General features: G+C 49.5%; 1 protein-coding gene across 8 annotated transcripts in view; it reads left to right on the forward strand.

Moving 5' to 3' along the window:
• Positions 1–20,540, forward strand: part of PRDM11 (PR/SET domain 11) — an 87,601-nt gene that overhangs the window by 22,205 nt on the left and 44,856 nt on the right. For 3 of the 8 annotated variants that reach the window (XM_074336256.1, XM_074336257.1, XM_019746434.2), the window contains 3 exons: positions 13,054–13,178; positions 13,544–13,647; positions 14,245–14,507. In XM_074336256.1, coding sequence (XP_074192357.1) covers positions 13,060–13,178; positions 13,544–13,647; positions 14,245–14,507 — 486 coding nt within the window. In that variant the 5' untranslated portion in view covers positions 13,054–13,059. The other 5 variants (XM_019746429.2, XM_019746433.2, XM_019746432.2 and 2 more) reach the window with 4 other exon arrangements.

Below are 20,540 nucleotides of genomic sequence, written 5' to 3' on the forward strand. Positions count from 1 at the left end.
TTCCAGGGGGACAGCAGGTGGTTGGGAGGAGCCCCCTCTACCCACCCTCCCTCCATCAGCAGATGCCTTCTCCTCCTTTCCTGCTCCTGCCCTGGCATGCTTGGGGGAGGTGTCGGGCAGCCTGGGACTTCTTTTTAAATGATTAATACTAACCTGTGTTTTTCACTTTTTATTGTACAAAAAAGGTAGAAGAGTATAATACATTGCCATGTACCTATCGCTCAGACTCAATCATTAATAACACCTAGATATTACTAATCTATTTTTTTTAATCAGCAGTGCATACACCTGGTGTGAAATTGAGTGAGAAGTCCCTCTCGCCCGGAGCAGCAGCTGTCACAGGCTAGAGCAGGGGTGTCCAAACTGCGGCCCACGGGCCAATTGCGGCCCCGCGATCCACTTTTTATTGGCCCGCAGAAAATTCCAAAAATATATTTAGTTTACTTAAATAAACCAGATGAGGCAAAACGTACTTCACCTCGAGTGAGTGGCCCGGCTGTTTGTGTATTTTACCGCATATGGCCCTTGGTGAAAAACGTTGAAAACGTTTGGACACCCCTGGTCTAGAGCTATTTTGTACATACATGAGCACATGTCAATGTGTGTGTCCTTTTTATTTTATTAAAATGGGGCATGCTTATTTTATATAACACATTTATATAGCTCCCTTTTTGTCAGCCACCATTCTAGGTATATTGCAAACATTAACTCATTTAATCCTTACCAGGTAGGAGCTGTTAGTATCCCCAAGCACAGAGACGTCAGGAAACAACCCCTACATCACACAGCCATAAGTGATGCAGTTGGGCCTTGAACCTTGGCAGCCTGGCATCAGAATCCATGCTCTCAACCACCATTTTCTGCTGCCTCTCAAATTACACATAGTGTTCTTCCCCTCAATTTTGTTTTCACCGCCAATTATGTAATCCATTCAACAAATGTGTGTCGTGTGCTTACTTTGTACCAGGCACTGTTGTAATGGCAGAGGATACAGCAATGAACAAAACAGATCAACCTCTCTTCTTAGAGTTTACGTTCGAGTTGGGGAGATGGATAGCAAATCAAATAAATGAATGCTACATAACTTGGATGGTGAATAGTGCTCTGGAGAAAAATAAGGAGTAGAAAGTGTAAGGAGGTTGCAGTTTTATATAGGTGGCCAGAGAATGTGACATTAAGTAAAGGCTGCAAGGGCGTGAGGAAGCGAGCCTTGTGTATCTTGGGGAAAAGCATTCTATCCAGGCAGAAGGAACAGCCAGTGCAAAGCCTCAAGACAAAAGTGTGCTGTGTTGCAGGCTGACGATCAGGGCAGCTCCTGTAGCTGTGGCGGGAGTGAAGGGAGAGCCGCAGGAGATGAGTCTCAGAGAGAATGGGGCAGACTGTCTAAGGAGCTTTGCTCTTTGCTCTGCGTGAGATGGGACGTGGTGGTGGGTTTTGAGCAGGGGGCCATTCGATCTGACTTAGATTGTATCAGGTTTACCCTGACTTTGCGGGGGAGAATGGGCAGGAGGGCAGAGAGGAAGCAGGGAGACAGTCAGGCTGCCCCTGCAGCCCTTCAGGCCAAAGAGAGAGAAGTCTGGGACCAGAGTGATGGCCGTGGAGGAGGGGTGCAGTTTGTTCCACTGCTTTCTTTGAAACAGCTGCCTGTTGTGTGTGGATATGCCATCATTTATTTAACTAGCCTCCAGATGGGTACATTGGTTGTTTCCAGTCTTTTGCTATTTCAGACAGTGATACAATGAATACTCTTACACATGAGTCTCGGAAAACTTTCTCAAGTGAAATTGCAGGCCTGGAGGTTCCCAGTGCCAGATTGCTCCCCATAGAGGTACCAGTTTGTGCCCCCACCAGCAATGCACGAGAGAGTGCTCAGGTTATAGCTTCAGGTCAGGTCTCGGGTGTTGGGGAGATGGGTGGCTGGGGGTGAGAAGCTGCAGGCCCACCCAACTGGCCCCTTTGTAGGCCAAGGCACCATTGAGGTGGACTCGTTACAGTGGCACAGCCAGAGTTCTGGACCCAGCTGAGTGGATCCACGGGGGGCGGGGGGGGAGGCTGAACCTTTGGTAGAGCAATAAGGATGCACGTCATGGAAACCCTGTCCTAGAGAGGCTTGGGTAGCAGAGAGGTATAACAGGAAGTGCAGCAGGAGGGCTGACTCCAGGACTAGTTGACTCAGCACCTTAACCAGGTCAGTGAGAGTCCCCTTCTTTGAGATGTTGTCCAACACCGACTGGGACCCAACAGTTCCGTTCTAAAGCTAGCCAGCCAGAGTTAGCACAGGGCCCACAGGTTGAGGGCTCAGTCCCACAAGACTGTCCCCACTTCAGACTCCAGTCACAAGTCCTGGGATACTCGTGCTTTGTGACCAACACAAATCAGGGGTTGCCACGACCCCCGTCCTCATGTTCTATACTTTGCTAGAATGACTCCCAGAACTCAGGAAGGTGCTTTACTTTCTATTACTGGTTTATTATAAGGATACACCTCAGGAATAGCCATATGGAAGAGAAGCGAAGGGCAAGGCATGGTGAGAGCGGCACGGTGCTTCCATGCCCTCTCCGGAAGCACCCTTCTAGCACCTCCAGGAAGCTCTCCGAATCTTGTTCAAGAATTTTTGAGGCAATCTGTGGAATGGGAGCAAGCATTTGCAAGTCATACAGCTGATGAGAGATTAATATACAAAATACATAAAGAATGCGTACACTTCAATAGCAAAACCACAAACAATCTGATTTTAAAAACGGGCAGAGGATTGGGCAGAGGATTTGAATAGATGTTTTCCCAAAGAAGACATGCAGATAGCCGACAGGTACATGAAAAGGTGCTCAACATCACTAATCATCAGGGAAATGCAACTCAAAACCCCCTGAGCTATCACTTCACACCTGTTAGAATAGCTATTGTCAAAGAGACAAGAAATAAGTGTTGGTGAGGATACTGTTTTGTATAGAGGTTCCTCAAAAAATTAAAAATAGAACTATAATATGATTCAGTTTCCCTTCTGGGTATTTAGCTAACAGAAACAAAAACTAACTCAAAAAGATATCTGCACCCCCATGTTCATTGCAGCATTATTTACAATAGCCAAGACATGGAAAGAACCTAAGTATCTATGAGGGATTAATAAAGAAAATGCGGTGCCATATATATATATATTATTCAACCATAAAAAAGAAGGAAACCCTGCCATTTGCAACAACATGGATGAACCTTGAATGCATTATGCTAAGCGAAATAAGTCAGACAGAGAAAGACAAATACCATATGATCTCACTTACATGTGGAATAAAAACAAAACAAAACAAAGAAACGCATAAATACAGAGACTAGATTGGTGGTCGCTAGAGGCAAGGGGCAGGGTGGGGTGTAGGGAGTAGGCGAAATGAGTGAAGGCAGAGAAAAGGTGTAAACTTCCTGTTAAAAAACAAGTAAGTTCTGGGGATGGCAGGTCCACCATGGTGACTATAGTTAATAATACTGTATTGCATATTTGAAAGTTGGTAAGGAACTAGATCTTAAAAGTTCTCATTACAAGAAAAAAAAGTTCGGTAACTATGTATGGTGATGTATGTTAATTAGACTTTTGTGGTGATCGTTTTGCAATACATACAAATATCGGATCATTATGTTCTACACCTAGAATTAATATAATGTTATATGTCAATTATACCTCAATAAAAAAAAAGGAATTTTTGTTGAGCTCCGTCTCCACGCCCCCTCCCCTCCCAGAAGGCCAGTGGTAGGGCTGAAATTCTAACTCTAATCACTGTCTTTCTGGTGACCAGACCCATCCTGAGGGTACCTAGGGACCCCATCCTATGTCACCTCATTGGCATAAAGTCAGGTGTGACAGAAAGGGACTCCTTATGAATAACAAAAGACACTCCTATTACTTGGGCAATTCCAAGCGTTTTAGGATCTCTGTTCCAGGAACCAGGAACAGCGTAATATTTCTCATTACATTACACCACACCTTCTCTGCTCTGCTCTCCTAGCTTCCTCCTGAAGGTGCTTTCTATCAAGCTCCCCTGCAGGACACGGCTGCCATTTGCAATAATGGCTGTGTGCTTTCTCATTCAAGTCATGAAGCAAAAGTCCTCACTTTCCTTTTGATGGGCCTGAGTAAGTCACGTGTCCAACCTTGGAGGCTGACGAGTTAAAGGCCAGGTTCATGATCTGATCATTGGGGAGGGGATGGTATTACCATAATTGGCTTAGATTAAGCCGAGCCCACTCATGGAGCTGAGGGTAGGCCCAGCATCTCTTGAACCCCCATAGGTTCTGTGAGGGAGGTGTAACACCTGAACCAGGTCTAGTTCTGTTAGTGGGGAGGAAAGAGAGAATGGGACCCAGGTAAGCCACCAGTGTCCACTGTGAGAACCAAGACTCCTTTCTCCACTTGACTCACAAACCTTTACACTGCTTCTCCCAACCTCTTTTGATCAAACTCTTACTGATGATGGAGTCAACCTTTAAAGGGTTCTGCAGGAGGGACCATCTTGGGAGAGTGTTCTACTGCCCCAGGCAAGCTTACCACGGCTGCTCAGTGGGAACTACTCTGCAGAGGAAGGCCTTGAAACCCCACCTGCCAGTTCCCCCAGATATGAAATTGGGGGCTAGACAGGGTCAGATATTCCCCTAATGGGAGTTCTTTGCCCTTAGGGCCCCTGCAGACTTTTTTGGGGGGGCTTTTATTAACATAATTACATATAGAAAAATGTACATATTATAAAAGCGTGGGGAGCTAAAAAAAATGATTAATACTTTTCCTCCCACCTTCTAAGTTCTAGCTGGGCTAATAACCAAATTCACAGAGACAGATTAACAGGAGAAAATCGAATGTTTAATACATTTGCATGGGCAATTCACATAGGCATGAAATTTGTAAAGACACTGAGGCCGCATTGGGTATATAAAACATTTTGGGCAGAGGAGAAAAGTGGGGGATGGGGTAAAGGATTTCAGAAGTGAGAATGGGTGGTTTATAGGTAGTTGAGAAAAAGGCAAATCCTTCTTGAGCAACTCAGAAACCATGGGACACGGGTATCTAGCTACCAGGCTTGGAGTCTTCCTGACTAATGCTGGGGTGAATTTTCTTGAGGTGACTAAGCCCAGCAAGGCCCCCTTCCTAAGGCAGGTTTTTCTGTCTGAATCTCTTGGGTAGGAAAGGAGGGGAGGCTCAAAGGTTCTTTCTGAGCCTTTTGTTTCTTAATAAACAAACACCTTAAAATCAATATCCCAAAAAGCAGCTTCAGGGTGGCAAACCTTTGGTTCCTTTCAAAAGCATGGCTCAATATATTTTCACAAACTTCCCACACCCAGGGGACCAGCATCAAAATCAAGAAATACAGCATGAGCAGCACCGCAGGACCCTCTGCCCGTTTCGATTATAGTTATTCCCAAGGATACCCACTACCATTTCTACTTCTAACACCCTAGCTCTGCCTAGTTTTTTAACTTTATATAAATTGAATTATACGGTATGTACTCTTTGGGGTCTCATTTCTTTTCTCGGCTCTATGACTTATCCACCCTCTAGCATGTAGTTGTAGTTTGTTCCTTCCCGTGTCCACAGTATTCTTCACCGAGCTATTTTTAAAACGTAAAGAAGCTTGATGAATATTGTCCAGTTCCCTACTAATTAATATTGATCAGGAGCATGCCGAATTTCTTTGCTTTTCTTTAGAAAGAGAGCAACTAACCAGAGCGTAAACCCTGATTATCACATAGCCTGTGTGTACAATAGGAAAATGGAGGAAAATGAATGCATTACTACCCAATGCATGCAGTCTGTTTAGTAGAGAAAATCTTGCAAAATGAGAATCATAAAGAAAAAGAAAAACAGAGGTGCTTTGTGGTAGAAACATTGGGGCCTTTACTGATAAATCAATTAATTGATGGATTCCTTCATTCATCAGCTATGCGTCAAGTGCCACCTATATGCCTGGTATTCAGTCTCCGATTTGGGTTCCTCCTAACTCTGAACCAATTGTTTGGATCCCAGCATCTAATGATGAGTAACAATAGACCTTAGCCATCTCTCTAGCAATTCCTAAACTAAATGAATATAAAGAGTTCCTTTAAAGAATTTTTCAGCAACATTTTTTTTTTCTCATAAGCAAAAAGAAGAAATGGAAACTCTCTCTTTAACATGACCTCCCCGCCCAAATCACCACTAGTGATCGATACCCCAGAATGCATCCTCCCAGACCCGTGTGTGCAAATCCATATATTTTAAATGGCATTATTTTGTCTCTCTTATCTTTTCATAATTTTCATTTTTTAAAAAAATAGGCTTTATTTTTTAGGCCAATTTCAGGTTCACAGCAAAATTGAGAGGCTAGTACAGTGAGTTCCCATATACCCCCCCCCCCCCCCCCCGTCTCACATGACTCCCCTAATATGACATCCCATCCAGAGCAGTACAGTTGTTACATAATCTAAATTGATACATCGTAATCGCTCAAAGTCCATAATTTGCATGGAGGTTCACTCTTGGTGGTGTACCTTCTGTGGATTTGGACAAATGTATGATGCCATGTATCCACCATTATAGTACCATATAGAGGAACTCGCTGCCCTAAAAATCCTCTGTGCTCCTGCTCTCCGTCTCTCCCAACCCCTAACCCCTGGCACCCACTGACCTTTTTATTGTCTCCATAGTTTCACCTTTCCCAAAATGTCATATAGTTGGATTCATGCAGTATGTGGCCTTCTCAAATTGTCTTCTTTCACTTAATAATAACTTTCGTTTTTTTATTTAACAATATATTGAGCATGCATTTACATGTCAATAAATATTCTTCCAAAGCATTGTGAATTGCTGTCTAGTATTTCACTGTGCTACATATTAACTTCTCTCCTATATTTGAGGTTTACATTATTTCCTGTTTTTTTGCTACTAAAAATAGTGTTGTAGAGGGCAGCCTTGTGGGTAAATCTTTGCACACAACTTAATTATGTCCTTAGGATAAATTCCTAGATTGGGGATTGCTCCTACAAAGATGTTGGTCTTTTCAAGGCTTTTAATATGTGTTGCTAAATTACCCTCCAGAAAGGATAGACCAATTTATAGTCCAACCAGTAGGGCCTGTAGAGTATTTCCTCCATACTCTTGCCAAGTCTGAATATGTATTATTGAGATTTTTAATCTTTGCCAATTTAATAGAGGAAAAATGATCTCTATTTGTTTTAATTTATATTTATTTGAGTATTAAGGTTTTACAGTTTTCCATAAAGAATATTGGCTATTTGTCTTTCTTCTTTTGCAAATTGCTTTTTCATACTATTTTCCATTTTTTTCTACTGGGATGAGCATCTTTATAGTATAGATTTATTAAAAGTGTTTTTCTACTAAGGGTATTAACTGCTATGAAGGCCCTCTTTTAATGTCAAAAAAATTTCACCAATGTGCCCACCTGATATCTGTTATACTTTTAAAATAATAAATAAAATGAATGATAATAAGAACTCATATTTATATAGTGCTTATTCTATGCCAGGCATTATATTATGTGAAACAGCCCTGTGAGATAGGTCTGCTATCAGTCCCATTGGACAGAAGAGGAAACCGATGAACTGTGCAGGAGTGGCTAATTAATTTTCTCAAGGTTACATAGCTTGTGAGTGGCAGGGCTGGTATCAGTTGATTAACAAAACACACGGTGACGTAGAGCTTCTATGAATTCAATAAACACTGTAATAAATTTGTTCGTCACAAAAGTATCTACATACACTTGCAAATCTATCTTACGTATAAGTTCAGGGCATATGATTTTTTTCTCTTCATAGGCAGTGCTTGCTAGGCGTATAAATTCAACAGCTCTCTGTAATAATTCCATGCTCTCCCCCTTTACCCACGTGGTTTACTGTTGAGAACCACGTTGGACCTTACATTTCCAGGAAGGGGAAACTGAGGCTCCGGGCAAGATGAGACCTTACTCTGGGTCACCTGAAATGTTTATGGCATAGCCAGGACTGAGACCAGGGCTCGGGATACCCAGCCCAGCTCAGTGTGTGACCTGGGCCAGCTCCCTAATCTCCTGTTCCTTTGTTATCAGCGGGGACAACAGAGGATGCTGTGGTGGTCCCAGGACAGGCCTGCTAGATTTTCATGGTGCCAGCCTCTAGGGAAACCAAGTCCTCGGGCCACACTGGCTGCCGGGCATTCCAGGACCCTGGCACGCTGCCAAGGGTGAAAACAGAGCTGCAGGCTCCTGAGCTCCCTTCTGCCCCCTCCTCTTGGTTTGCATCTCATTGCTGGGTTTGCAACATGCCTAATCTCTGCGTGTGCAGACTCAGAGGAGCCAGCTGAGAGGGAGCAGTGCCAGCAGCTAGGCGTCCTCCATGAGGACTGCCCACCACCCCTCCCCCAAGCCCCTCAGTGGGCAAGAAGGGCCACAGCAGTCTGCAGAAACGGTTTCTGGAGCTTGACTTGACCCAGCCCTTATAGTGCCCACTGAGATGGACTCAATGAAGGACACAAGACTGTATTATCTCTCTTTTCCCAAATGGAAGTTTATTTGATCTTACCACATCTCATTTCTCCCTCTCTGTACCCACGGCCTTCCTCACAGACACAGAAAGGTGTTCTAATGTACATCAGTCATGCAAGTGAGGCTAGATCCTGGTTCTCCAGGCAACTAGACTCCTCCAAGAATGGAGAGAACTTAATTGTGCAGACAGTCGATCAATAGGTGTCAAATAACGAGTACTCTATGAACCCATCATGTTTCCCTTTTTGCTTTAGCTGCCAGGAGACTCAGAAGAATGGAAAGCTAGATCACTAGCCATCTTAAAACAGATTCTCGGTATAATTTTTGGTGTCACTCTCCATGAGGTCTCTGGTTGTTCAACTGTCCTGTTGAGTGTGTGTTTGTGTTATGAACGTAATGAAGCTTTCACGTAATGAAGCTGGGATGTACATGAAAAATAAGACATGAAAAGAAGTGGCCTGTAGACATCTCTACGTTGAGATACAAATGAATGCTTTTCTCAGAAGGGGACGGTTTTCCCATGACCATTGAAGACTTAGAAAAATGTCTGTGTTCCTTTTCCCTTCTGTCTGTCAGTCTTCCCTTCCCTTCCCACCCCACCTTCTTTTTTCTCCTCACTTTCTTCTTTTCCCCCTCTTTCCCTCCAACTTTTATTCTTTTACTATTGTCTACTTCTCTCTCTTCTGTCATTTTTAGTCTTCCTTCCTTTCAGCCCCTCTCTCCTCTTCCTGCTCACCCGCTTGCCTCTGGGCAGCCGGTTTAATGTAAATATTCCTCACAAACCCAGAGCACTTGACTCTTTCCAAGGCCTTGCTCCTGCCTTTATTTCATTTATTCCTCATGGGGATAATCTGGCAATTACGATTATCTCTTTTACCAGGAAGACACCAAGGCCTAGAGAGTTTAAGTGATGTGCGCATGGTCACACAGCTTATAGTTTATAACTTATCGGATTCAGGCCCCAGGACTCATGAGTCTAATTCCATCACACTCTGCACTGCACCTCACTGCCTCTCAATGGCAGCCTCACCCACCTGGCCACCCACCTTGCCTGGCAGAGATCACTGAGAACGCACCCAAAGGAGAAGAGGACTCAAAACAATCACCCACCCCCTCTTTTTCCCCTTCTGAGGTCTCCTTTAGAGTTGAGATTCTCATGGGGGCCAGCCGGACATATTAGAGGCAGGCAGTGAATTATGACATGGGCCATTTGGTCATTGATTCATTTGACAAATATTTATTGAGAGTATACTATGTGCTAGAAAAGGCTGAGACCAGGGTAAGGCAATCAAGGCACATAGGGTGAAACATTTAAGGAGGCACTCACTTTCAGGTACCATTCCTGCAAGTACATGACCCTGAGAATGGGTTCCTCCTTCAAGTTTATGCCCTACCTCCTTGCTTGTCTTTAGCTAGTTCTGCCCCGGTTCCAGGCACTGTTACAAGTGCTGGCAATTCAATGGTGAGCAAAAGGGCCTGCATTGCACCCTGTCCTTGGGTTGCTTATAATCTATTATGGGAAAAAGATATCAATCAAATAATCAGGCTAACTTAGGACCGTTCTAAGTATGACAAATACCATGAGGAAAGGGACATGGAGCTGGAGAGGGTTTTATGGAGTGGGGAAGTGAGGGCTGAAGGATGGGAAAGAATTTACAGGTGTGTGCAGGTGGAGGGCACAGCAAGTTTACAGGCCCTGTGGCAGGGTGGAGCGTGGCACACAGGTGGGGCTGGTGGAGGGTAGAGGGGCCAGAGCAGGGGAGCCCAATGTAAAATGGTCTCAAGCAGTCTGTTTCTAATATAATGCCAGAGCATGCAAATGACTGACTTTAAAAAAACACACAAATCCAATCCAGTGAAGAGAGAATTCAAAGCCCCTCCCTCACCCCCCCTTAACAATGTCCCTCATGCCCACCTTTCGAATCAGCTTTCTTCAGTGGGTTGAAGAAACCCACAGACTGCCTCACCACCTCCAACCTCATCTTGGTCCATTTAATACAGCACAGTCTGTGATAGAATCTAGTATTTGCCACATTTTCCAGACGAAATCGGTGCACACAGAAGTTAGATAACCTACTCTCTTAGCTCAGCTGCCATAACAAATAGCCACAGACTGGGTGGCTTCAACAATAGACATCTAGTTCTCACAGTTCTGGAGACTGGAAAGTCCAAGATCAAGGTAATTTGGTTCCTGGTGAAGCCTCTCTTCCTGGCTTGCAGACTGTTGCCTTCCCACTGTCCTCACCTGGAGAGAGTGAGCTCTGGTGTTTCTTCTTATTAGGGCACCAGCCCTATTAGATTAGGGCCCCACCCTTATGACCTCACTTAACCTTTATCCCCTCCTCAAAAACCCTGTCTCTAAATGCAGAACACTGGGGGATAGGGTATCAACATGTGAAGTGGGGGAGGGGACACAAACACTCAGTCCCCAACACCTGCCCAGGGGCACATAGCTAATTAGTGGGATTTGATTGGCAGGCAGTGCTGCTCTGGAGTCCAGACTCCTAAGATTTAACTGCCTCAGGATGTTCGTGGGTGAACGTTGCCATCCAAATGAGAAGTGCTCCTTAGGGCAGGGATGTTCAGTGATCCCTTGCAAATCCATAGGGTCTCTTCCTGGCAGCTGACATGTGGGCTGAGGCCTGAACGCAGCCCCGTGATCCCTCTGGAAGAGGAGTGGGCTGAGGGTATGGCACGGAGGTAAACCTGACCTGAAACTGCACGCTTGAATTTGGGGGTTCACCGATTTCCAGTTTACCCAGAGGGGGGCCTGGGTCTCCAGATTTTACCAGGAACGGACTGCGTGTCCTTGGGCAAGCCACTTGACACCTTCCAGCCCTAAGTTCCTGCCTCTGTGACCCCTAACCCTTGCTCGCTCACGGGACTGGGGGCCATCCATGGGCTCTGAGGTCGGCTAAGCACGAAGCGTGGAGCCGCTGGTACACTACGGCCAGGAGGCAGGCTGGCTGCAGACGCCCGGCCCCGACTCTAGGTCGTGCAGGTGGGGAAGGGGACGGGCGCTCGGTGCGCGGCCGGCGAGTTGGGTGGCGGTGCCCGTGCCGGTGGCGCCGCAGCCGGCGCTGCAGCCGGGCCGAGTCGGCGGCGGAGGTCGAGACGGCGCGCGGTGGGCTGCTTGTGCATTTCGCAGACCTGCTCCGCCACCCGCCGGGCCGCAGGGCCCAGCCTCCACGGCGCTATCATCCGCACCAGACGCCTGCCCGGCGTCCCCCGGCCCGCGTGGGGGCCGAGCCTGCAGGAGGGGCTGGAATTCCTCTCAGGGGGCCCCCTCCTGCCGCCCCTCCCGGGCGCTCGCTTCCTCCCGCTCCCTGCGCGCCCCCCTCCCGGCTGCCAGCCAACTGCGTGCCCCCGGGGCCGGCAAGAAGCCACATGCCCCCGCAAGGAATGCCGGGCCTGTCGGGCGGGGGGCGGGTGCTGGGCAGGGCCCGGCCGGGCTGGGAGCGCCCCACCGGGAAGGTTGGTGAGAAGGAAAGAGCCAGCCAGCACCCTCGCCCGGCCTGTGCGCCGCCCCGGCCTGATCGCGGCATGTCACACTTAACCCGCCCGACACGCTGACGGGACGACCCGCGGGCTCCCGGGTCTGGGGGCGCCCTGGAGGCTGGAACGGGGCGGCTCGGCCCTGCCCGGGCAGCCCCCGCCCCCCTCCGCGCGCCCCGGTCCCGGCCGGCTCGGAGGAGGGGGCAGGCCGTCATGTTTCCCCACACCCCTCCCCGCAGCCGCCGGCTTTGGGGCCCCGGTGGGGAGCAGGGGGCTGATTAGCCGAGGAGCAGGGGTGTGGCCAGCGGGGCCCCGGGTAGTGAGTCACACACGCTGCTCGCCCAGTCCCGGGGCGAGCACGGTCCCAGCCCGAGCTGCATGCTGCCCTGGCCCGAAGAGTGTCGCGGGGCTTGGCATGAGGACCCTGGGGTGCCGAGGGAGGGGCTGAAGCCCGGCGCTGTGGTGGAGGAGGGCGGTAAGCACAACTGGGGAGACTCCCCTAAGAGAGAGTTGGGTGGGGCTTGCAGTCAGGGCCAGCCCACACCAAGACCCCCAGGCCCCGCCTGTACCTGCTCTGAGCTGGCAAAGCGGGCCTGGCTGCATTCCCTGGCAGCCCCTAGACGAGGGGCTGCGCAGCCAGGCGCTGAGGGCCCATTTCATTCGCCTGCCTCCCTTGGCCCCAGCTGGACTTAAGTGGATCCCTCCCCTGCTCCCCCCTGTAGAGTTTTCTGCTGAGGTTCCTGTGGGTTCCTCGTGCCTTTTGGCCTTGGGGTCTAAGGCTATACTATCCAGCCCTGCCTTCTGGCCTGAGCTGCCCCTGGCCCCTGACCCCATGGGGCTGGTGGCTCCAGTCATCCCCAGGACCAGCCCGGGATAGAAATGGTATTTCCTCTTGGCGGGGCTACAGCTGTTTTTGTTGTCTGTGTTCTCAAGCGCTTCCTCTGGGGATGGCAGGGAGGGTAACCAGACTCCACGGGACCCCCGATTGCCCTCTCCACCACTCACCCCTCTTCCCCTGTCTCTTTGATCTTCTTCCTGTGCTGGTCCCGCCTTCCGTCCCCAGGACAGAATGACTGAGAACATGAAGGAGTGCTTGGCACAGACCAAGGCAGCCGTGGGGGACATGGTGACCGTGGTAAAGACAGAGGTCTGCTCACCACTCCATGACCAGGAGTATGGCCAGCCCTGGTGAGGCCCCTGTGTGGGGACAAAAGAGGGAGAAGGGGGAAATCGCTGGGTTGGGTGGGTGGGAGACCCTGGGGAGAGTTCCCATTCCCTGCCCACCGCCCTTACCCTGCTCCAGACAGCTCCTGGGACCGGAGGTGAGAGCAGGCTCTAGAAAATCCCAAGCAGTGTCCCATGAAAGCCTGGGCCTTGGTCTCAGGACTCCTCCCGTTCCACTCCCCCCTGCACTGAACGGGCAGGCTGGGTGGGACTCCTCTACCTGCCCCACATCCCCATGGCCCCCTGGCCAGGTCCTCGGCTTCTCTGCCGCCAGCCTCTCCCTCTCTGATGGCTTCTTTGCTTTCTTTACTGGCCCCTGTCCTGGCCAGCTCTAGGAGACCAGACCCCTCGGCCATGGAAGTGGAGCCCAAGAAACTGAAGGGGAAACGTGAGCTCATCATGCCCAAAAGCTTCCAGCAAGTGGACTTCTGGTGTAAGTGGAACTTGGGGCTATTTCCTGGGCTGCTCATTTCTTCACCCCCACCCCAACCCCATCTCACGTAGGGAATTTGTAGCAGTAACACTAATGATAGGCACGCATCTATTATGTACTAGCCAGTACTAGCCACAGGTCTAGTCTTCAGTTAATTCTCCCCATTAGCCATTGAGGTGGCTGTTAGTGGTCCTATTTTCCAGGTGAGGAGACTGAGGCTTGGTGGGGGTTAAGCACCTTTCTTGGGTCCCATTGCCATATACAGTTGCCATTCAAACCCAGACCCATTTGACTCCAGAGCATGCTCTTCTATTTTTTCAAACTTGAAACAAAGGGAGCTAGCTACTGACTTCCATAGTGTTGGCAGGCATGTCCTTGAGCCCCCAGGGAGGGTACTGGGTTATTGCTACTGAAAACTCAGGGGCCTGTGGCTGGCTGGGGTGGAGCCAGGGCTGGGGCTCCGGAGTACCATACAGTGTACTTTCCACAGCCTATGCTGTCCTCAGGGTGGGCTTCCCATTAGCCCCTCAGCCTCTCCCATGGGGGTCCTACCTCCCGAAACAACTGAGGCTCTCTTTCCTCCTTCCATCCCTCCAGTCTGCGAGTCCTGTCAGGAGTACTTTGTGGATGAATGCCCGAACCACGGTCCCCCGGTGTTTGTGTCTGACACACCGGTACCTGTGGGCATCCCAGACCGGGCCGCCCTCACCATCCCACAGGGCATGGAGGTAGTCAAGGACGCCAATGGGGAGAATGACGTGCGATGCATAAATGAGGTCATCCCCAAGGGCCACATCTTCGGCCCCTATGAGGGGCAGATCTCCACCCAGGACAAATCAGCTGGCTTCTTCTCCTGGCTGGTGAGTGTCCCCTGTGCTGTGCCATGGGAGAGGGTGCCGACCATCATGGAAGGGAACCAGCAGGGGGAGCCATCCTCTGGCCTAGCCTGGCCCAGGAGTTCTTCTGCCATCACTCCTGGGCACGTGGATGATGGATCTTGCTGCCCCTTTGCCCCAGCTAAGTGGCTGCAACCCTTGGTGGGCCATGCTGAGCAGCTCATCTGGCAGTAGTCAGCAGAATCAGTGGTGGGGCGATTTTCACCGTGAGCCATCGGTGGCATTTACGGAGGGTTTACCCAAGCCCTCCTCTGGACCAGGTGATTTGAAGCTGGGGCAGTGGGGATGCAGAACATGACATTCAACTAAAAAAGGCAGTAATGTCAGGTGCTAGGCTAGGTGCTGGAGGTAAAGCCTTCAACAAGACAGACATGGTCTCTGCCCTCGGGGTGGACAGTCTGGTGGGGAGAGCAGGCATTGGACAAGTGTTTATACATGTGATAATTGCTACTGAAGCGGGGCTACAGGATACTCTGGGAACAGTGGGAGATGGCAGTGTTCGAAGTGTTCAGGAATTTGGGGCCTGGAGCCCAAGTTCATTATGTCAGCCAGCTTTGCTATTTACTATCTGGTGTGACCTTGGATGAGTCATTTAACCTCTCTGCCTGTTCTGTAACAGGATAATCATAGCTGACGGTGAAGATTAAATGAGTCAATACTGTAAACTTCTTAGAATCCTGCTTGCCCTTAGTAAGCATGCAGTAAATAGCAGCTATTGTTATTATTGTTGGCTTATATGAGGGCTTTGGACAAGATTTCCTTTAGCCTGAGACTTGGAAAATAGTAGCAGTAGTGGAAGAGGGGTGGAAAAATGCTCTGTGCAGACAGAGCAGCTGAGAGGGAAGAACTACGAGAAGTCCGGTGTGGTGATAGTAATGAGCCTGAGAGGCAGAGTGGCAAGAAATCAGCTGGAGGCGGGGAGGCAGGGGGGAGATCATGCTGTGTTTCATAAGCCAGGGTCAGTGCATCCTGCCTCCTGTGCGCTAGGGGAAGCCATTGAAGCATTTCAAGCAGAGGTGTGACTCAGGATGCGGAATGGAGAGTTGGGATTACAGGTGGGAGGCAGGGGTGGAGGTTCAGGTAGGGAAAGATGGTGGTTTAAACTCAGGGGCTAGTTTGAGAGAGATTTTGGAGGGGGGATTCCCACAGGATTTATTGATGTATGGAATATGGAGATGAGGAAGAGGGGTTTCTGAAAATATAAAGAGGAAGAATTATCAAAGACGATTCTTGGGAGTGAAACTTGAACAGAGATGGGGGGACACAGGACAGTAGAGCTAGGCAAGCCAGGGGGTAGGAAGATCCTTCATTGTTCATTAAACATTTCCTGAGGGTCCCTTTGTGCCAGGCACTGGGCTGGCCCTGGGGTACACTGGTGGGCCTCATCAGACATCAGCCCTGCCCTCTGAGAGTTTACTATGGGGAAGAGGGAATGAATCAAACAATAAGATAAATGAATAGAAAATGATGCCTCTGAAAGGTAATGGAGAAAGTGAGGCTGGGACAGAAGTGAACAACCCATGGAATTGATGTGGCTGGAGGTTGGTGAAGGCCGCCTGATAGTTGAGCTGTGATTGAAGGAAGAGAATGCCCACCAGGAGAAGATTGGTGAGGGGCATCCAGATGGATGGAACAGCATGTGCAAAGGCCCTGTGTCAGGAGAGAACACGTCGCATGTGGGCAATAGGAAGAAGATCAGAGTTCATGGGCCTGGAGGAGGCGATGGAGGCTTGGCCAGGTAGGGTCCAGTGGGCCAAATTGGGACTTTTGTTCTTTATTTTAAGAACAATGAGAAGTTTCACTTAGGTTTTGAAAGGGTGACTTTGGCCACCGCCTAAAGAACTGATGGGGGGGTGGGGCATTGGTTAACACGTTGCGTATGGCGGGGTTTAAATCCCTCGTGAAGATTCTCGTGATCCGTACGCAATGTGTTAAGAAGGGTGCCCAGACCCCGGTTAGAGGGCTGTGGTCATTCTCTAAGTGGACAATGATAGAGGCTTGGGCTAGGGTGGGGGCAGAGACATGGAGAAAAGTGAAGTAGTTTGTGAACTATTTCAGAGATGAAAGAAATTTTTGACTTAGAAACAAACTAATTGGCCTAAGTAAGGGAGAGAGAAGTGTCAAGAACAACTCCTGCATTGTTCCTCTCCCAACAGATCAGGACGGATGCCTTTCTCTGAGAAATGGGGAATGCCAGAGGGGACTGGGTTAAAGGAAAGATCCTGGTTTGGGTTTTGGACTTGCTGAGTTTGGAGTGACATCGAGATATCTAAGGGTTGATGTCAACGAGTTGATGTGAACAAGGCCGGGGGTGTGGAGGGCAGCCCCCAGGGAGAACCGACTGAGCAAGAGGAGGAGAGGGTCTAGGACCAGCTTTGAGGAGCTTGAACAGTTAGTGGTTCAGCAGGGGCGTTTTCATCCTTCAAGGGACACAGAGAAAGAGCGGCCTGAGAGGTAGGGCCAAATTCTCCTGAGAAGCCAAGCAAGAGAAGGGCTCAAAAATGTCCATTGGATTTAGTGCCAGGGAATTCATCGGCGACTTGAGCAGGCACTCTTCCTGTAAGACAGTGGTTCTCAACCTGGAGCAATTTGCTCCCGCCTCCCCCAACCTCTGGGCAGTTGGCAGTGTTGGGGCATTTTTGGCCATCACAACTCGGGATGGGGGTAGGCTGCTCAACCTTTTGTAATGCATAGGACAGCCTTCCATCACAAAGAATCATCTGGTCTCAATTGGCAGTAGTACTGTGCTTGAGAAACCCTGCAGAGGAGTGAGGAGATGGAAACCTTATTAGAATGGAAGTGCTCCGTGTGGTCCATTCTCGGAAGTTGGATTAGAGATAAGAAGCGGAGGAGAGACTTAGGAGATAGGAAGGCTGATGGCTGGAGGAAGACATGCAGTCAAGGGAGTTTGTTAATGAGAGAGACTCTAACATCCTTGAAAAACCCAGTAGGAGGAGTCCTGCTGAAGAAATGGAATATAGAATAGAGATAAGGCGTGATGGATACACTTTTATATTACCTGAGAAGATTCAGACGGAGACATTGGATGTGGAAAGGAGATGGGTCACTGGAGGGATATCCTAGCGGTTTGAGCAGATGGAGAGGGGTAAGTGTAATAGGCCAAATAATGACCCTCCCTCCCCAAGGATGCCCACATCCTGATCCCTGGATTCTGTGACTGTGTTATCTTATATGACAAAAGGGACTTCGCAGATGTGACTGTATTAAGGATCCTGAGATGGAGACATAGTCTTGGGTTCTTAGGGTGGGCCCAATGTAATTATACGCTTGTTTATAAGAGGGAGGCAGGAGAGTCAGAGTCAGAGAGAAAAGACTGGGAGATGCTCCCCTGCAGGCCTTGAAGATAGAGGAAGGAGCCAGGAGCCCAGGAAGGCAGGCAGCCTTTGGAAGCTAGGAAAGGCAAGGAAACAAACAGATTGTTCCTTAGAGCCTTCAGAGAGAACCAGCCTTGCTGGCATTTTGATTTTAGGATTCCTGACCTCCCAAATTGTAAGTTAATAAATTTGTGTCATTTTAAGCCATTGTGTGTGTGGCAGTTTGTTACAGCAGCAATAGGAAACGAATCCAGTGGGCTTATGTGTTTGGGGGGACAGCTGCTAAAATGTGTAGAGAGGTGCGGAGAGGTGGCCTGAGACTGAGGAGAACAGAGAAGGTGAGTTCAGGTTGGGGGGAGTAGGGTTTGAGGTACCCATGAGATGGCCAGGTGGAGCTGCCCAGAGGCTCATTGGTGCGTGTGGGTCTGCAGCCCAGGGGAGATGCCTGGACATAAGGGAAACTAAGCATATAAACTTATGTAACGGAAGCCCTGGGAAAGCACGGGCAGTGGGGTTGGTGCTGTGGACGGTGAGAAGGTTGGCGACTGAGAGCCCACTTGGCTCAGGCAGCACACAGGTCTCGGTGTCTTTGGCAAGGCCAGTTTCACAGCAAAGCCCCACTGCCATGGACTGAGGCGTGAGTGGAAGCCGGGGAGAGGGGCCCAGCAAGGGTAGCTGCCTTGTTTAGAACTCTGGCTGCTCATTGAGCAATTATTATATGCCAGGTGCATACAACATTCTTCCTCAAAACAGTCCCGCAAGTGGAGGTCGCTGCCCTTCTCATTCAGATAAGGGAACCAGGGACTGAAAAGGTTAAGTGGCCCCCAAGTCCCATAGCTGATATGTGGTAGACTTGGGCTCCTTCAAAGATGGCGCCTCTCCATGATGCCAGGGGGCTTTAAGCAGAGACATGACTAAGGAGGATTGGAGATGGATCTTGAAGGATGGGTGGGTAGAAGTTCACCAGAGGAGGCTGATGGTTTCTCAGCCTGTAAGGAAAACCTCAGGGCAGAAAATTTAGGGCCATGCCCAGGAAGGGCTGTTGGGATTACCTCCTCTCCCCACCAGAGGCAGAGTCTACACCTGGGGACAGCCCAGTGTGGCAAGTTGGGGTCTGTAAAGCAGGCAGCTTCCCCAGGTTTGCAGCCTGGGGGAGTCTGGGGTCTGGAGAAAAGGTTGGCTAGGAAGCTCTAGAGTTTGCAACCTGGTCCTAGATCAGCTCCACCCCTCAGGAGTGGGTGTGGCCTGCAGTGCAGGGGTGGAGCCAGAGGCCAGATTCTTGCTGCCCTGGAGGTTCCTTCCTAGGGCTTTAGGGCTGCAGCATGTGGGTGGGTGAGGGGAGGGAGTGGCTGGAGGTCCAGGGAACCTGTGGAGACTTTGACCTTGGTGATCCAGAGAAATGAGAGGCGTTGAGGGTGGTGAAAACCTGGAGAGAGCAGATGTGTAAACTGGCACCAGAAAGCAGGGTGTGTGTGTGTGTGTGTGTGTGTGTGTGTGTGTGTGTCAGAGGACGGGTTGGCTCAATGGTGGGAGAGGGGGAAATGGTGGGCTGAACCACGGCCCTGATTTTGGATGAGGATCTGGAAACCCCACATCCTAAATAAGCTGTATTCATTTGTCAAATCCTGTCCCAAAGCCATACTTGATGTCCTTTCTTGACCTTCTGCCTGTCTTCAAAAGCTCTGGCCCCCATCCAACACAACACATTTCCTCCACAACTCCACAACTCTTCAGTGTGTGTTCTCCAGTAGAAATCATGATGGTGCTAATGGGCAGCGCAGCCGTTAGTGTTTATTGAGCACATACTCTGTCTGGGTCCATGCTCTGCACTTGGTAGCACGATCTCATTTGATCCAAATAATGTCCCATGTGAAGTAGATATTCTATCCACTGCACAGCTGAGAAAACTGAGGCCTGGAGAGAGTGAGCCATCCTGCACGAAGCTAAACAGCTAGGAAGTCGCTGTGCGGGGCAGTCTGACTCCAGAACCCTCCCTCTCATTTTGCCTCCCGGTCCTCACGCCCTCCCTTACTCATCCCTCTTGTTCCTGCCTCCTGGCCTTGGTTGACTGTTCTACTCATCCTTCCTGCCCAGCACAAGTGCCCTCTCCATCTCCCCTCAACCAGTGGGAAAGCGGGTCCCACTGTGTGCAGGGTGGTGTAGGGACATCGCCTCGGTTTAGATGGACCCAATGGCCATTTCCCTTTTGCACCTTTCTTTCATGGCCTGGTCTCCTTACAAGGAGTTTTGCAGTCATGTCTGGCTATTTAGCAAAGAAATGCCCCTCCATCTGCTTTCTCATCTCATTAGAAATTATCAACTCCACCAAGCATTGCCAAGGTTGCCAGGCCACCCTCAAACATGGCACAGCGGATGTGATGCTGCAGGCATGAGACCCTGGAGGAGGGCGTGCCCCCAGGTGGTTTGCTGGAGACGCAGAAGAGAGAGGAGGCCGGCACAGGGTTTCCAGTTAAGAGTTTCACTTAGACCCAGTCTCGTTCCAGAAGGAATTTTTAGGGCAGCCTAGCAGGATACATAAACTATAACATGATAGCTCATTAAAACGGAGAGAGAGAAGAAAGAAAAACAAGGGTGGAGGCCCTACGTGGAGCCAGGAATGAGCCTAATACCATATGCCATAATGACCGGTAGCTGCATTTTT

Source organism: Rhinolophus sinicus, linkage group LG06, assembly GCF_036562045.2.
Source record: "Rhinolophus sinicus isolate RSC01 linkage group LG06, ASM3656204v1, whole genome shotgun sequence".
In the NCBI taxonomy this organism is placed as follows: Eukaryota; Metazoa; Chordata; class Mammalia; order Chiroptera; family Rhinolophidae; genus Rhinolophus; species Rhinolophus sinicus.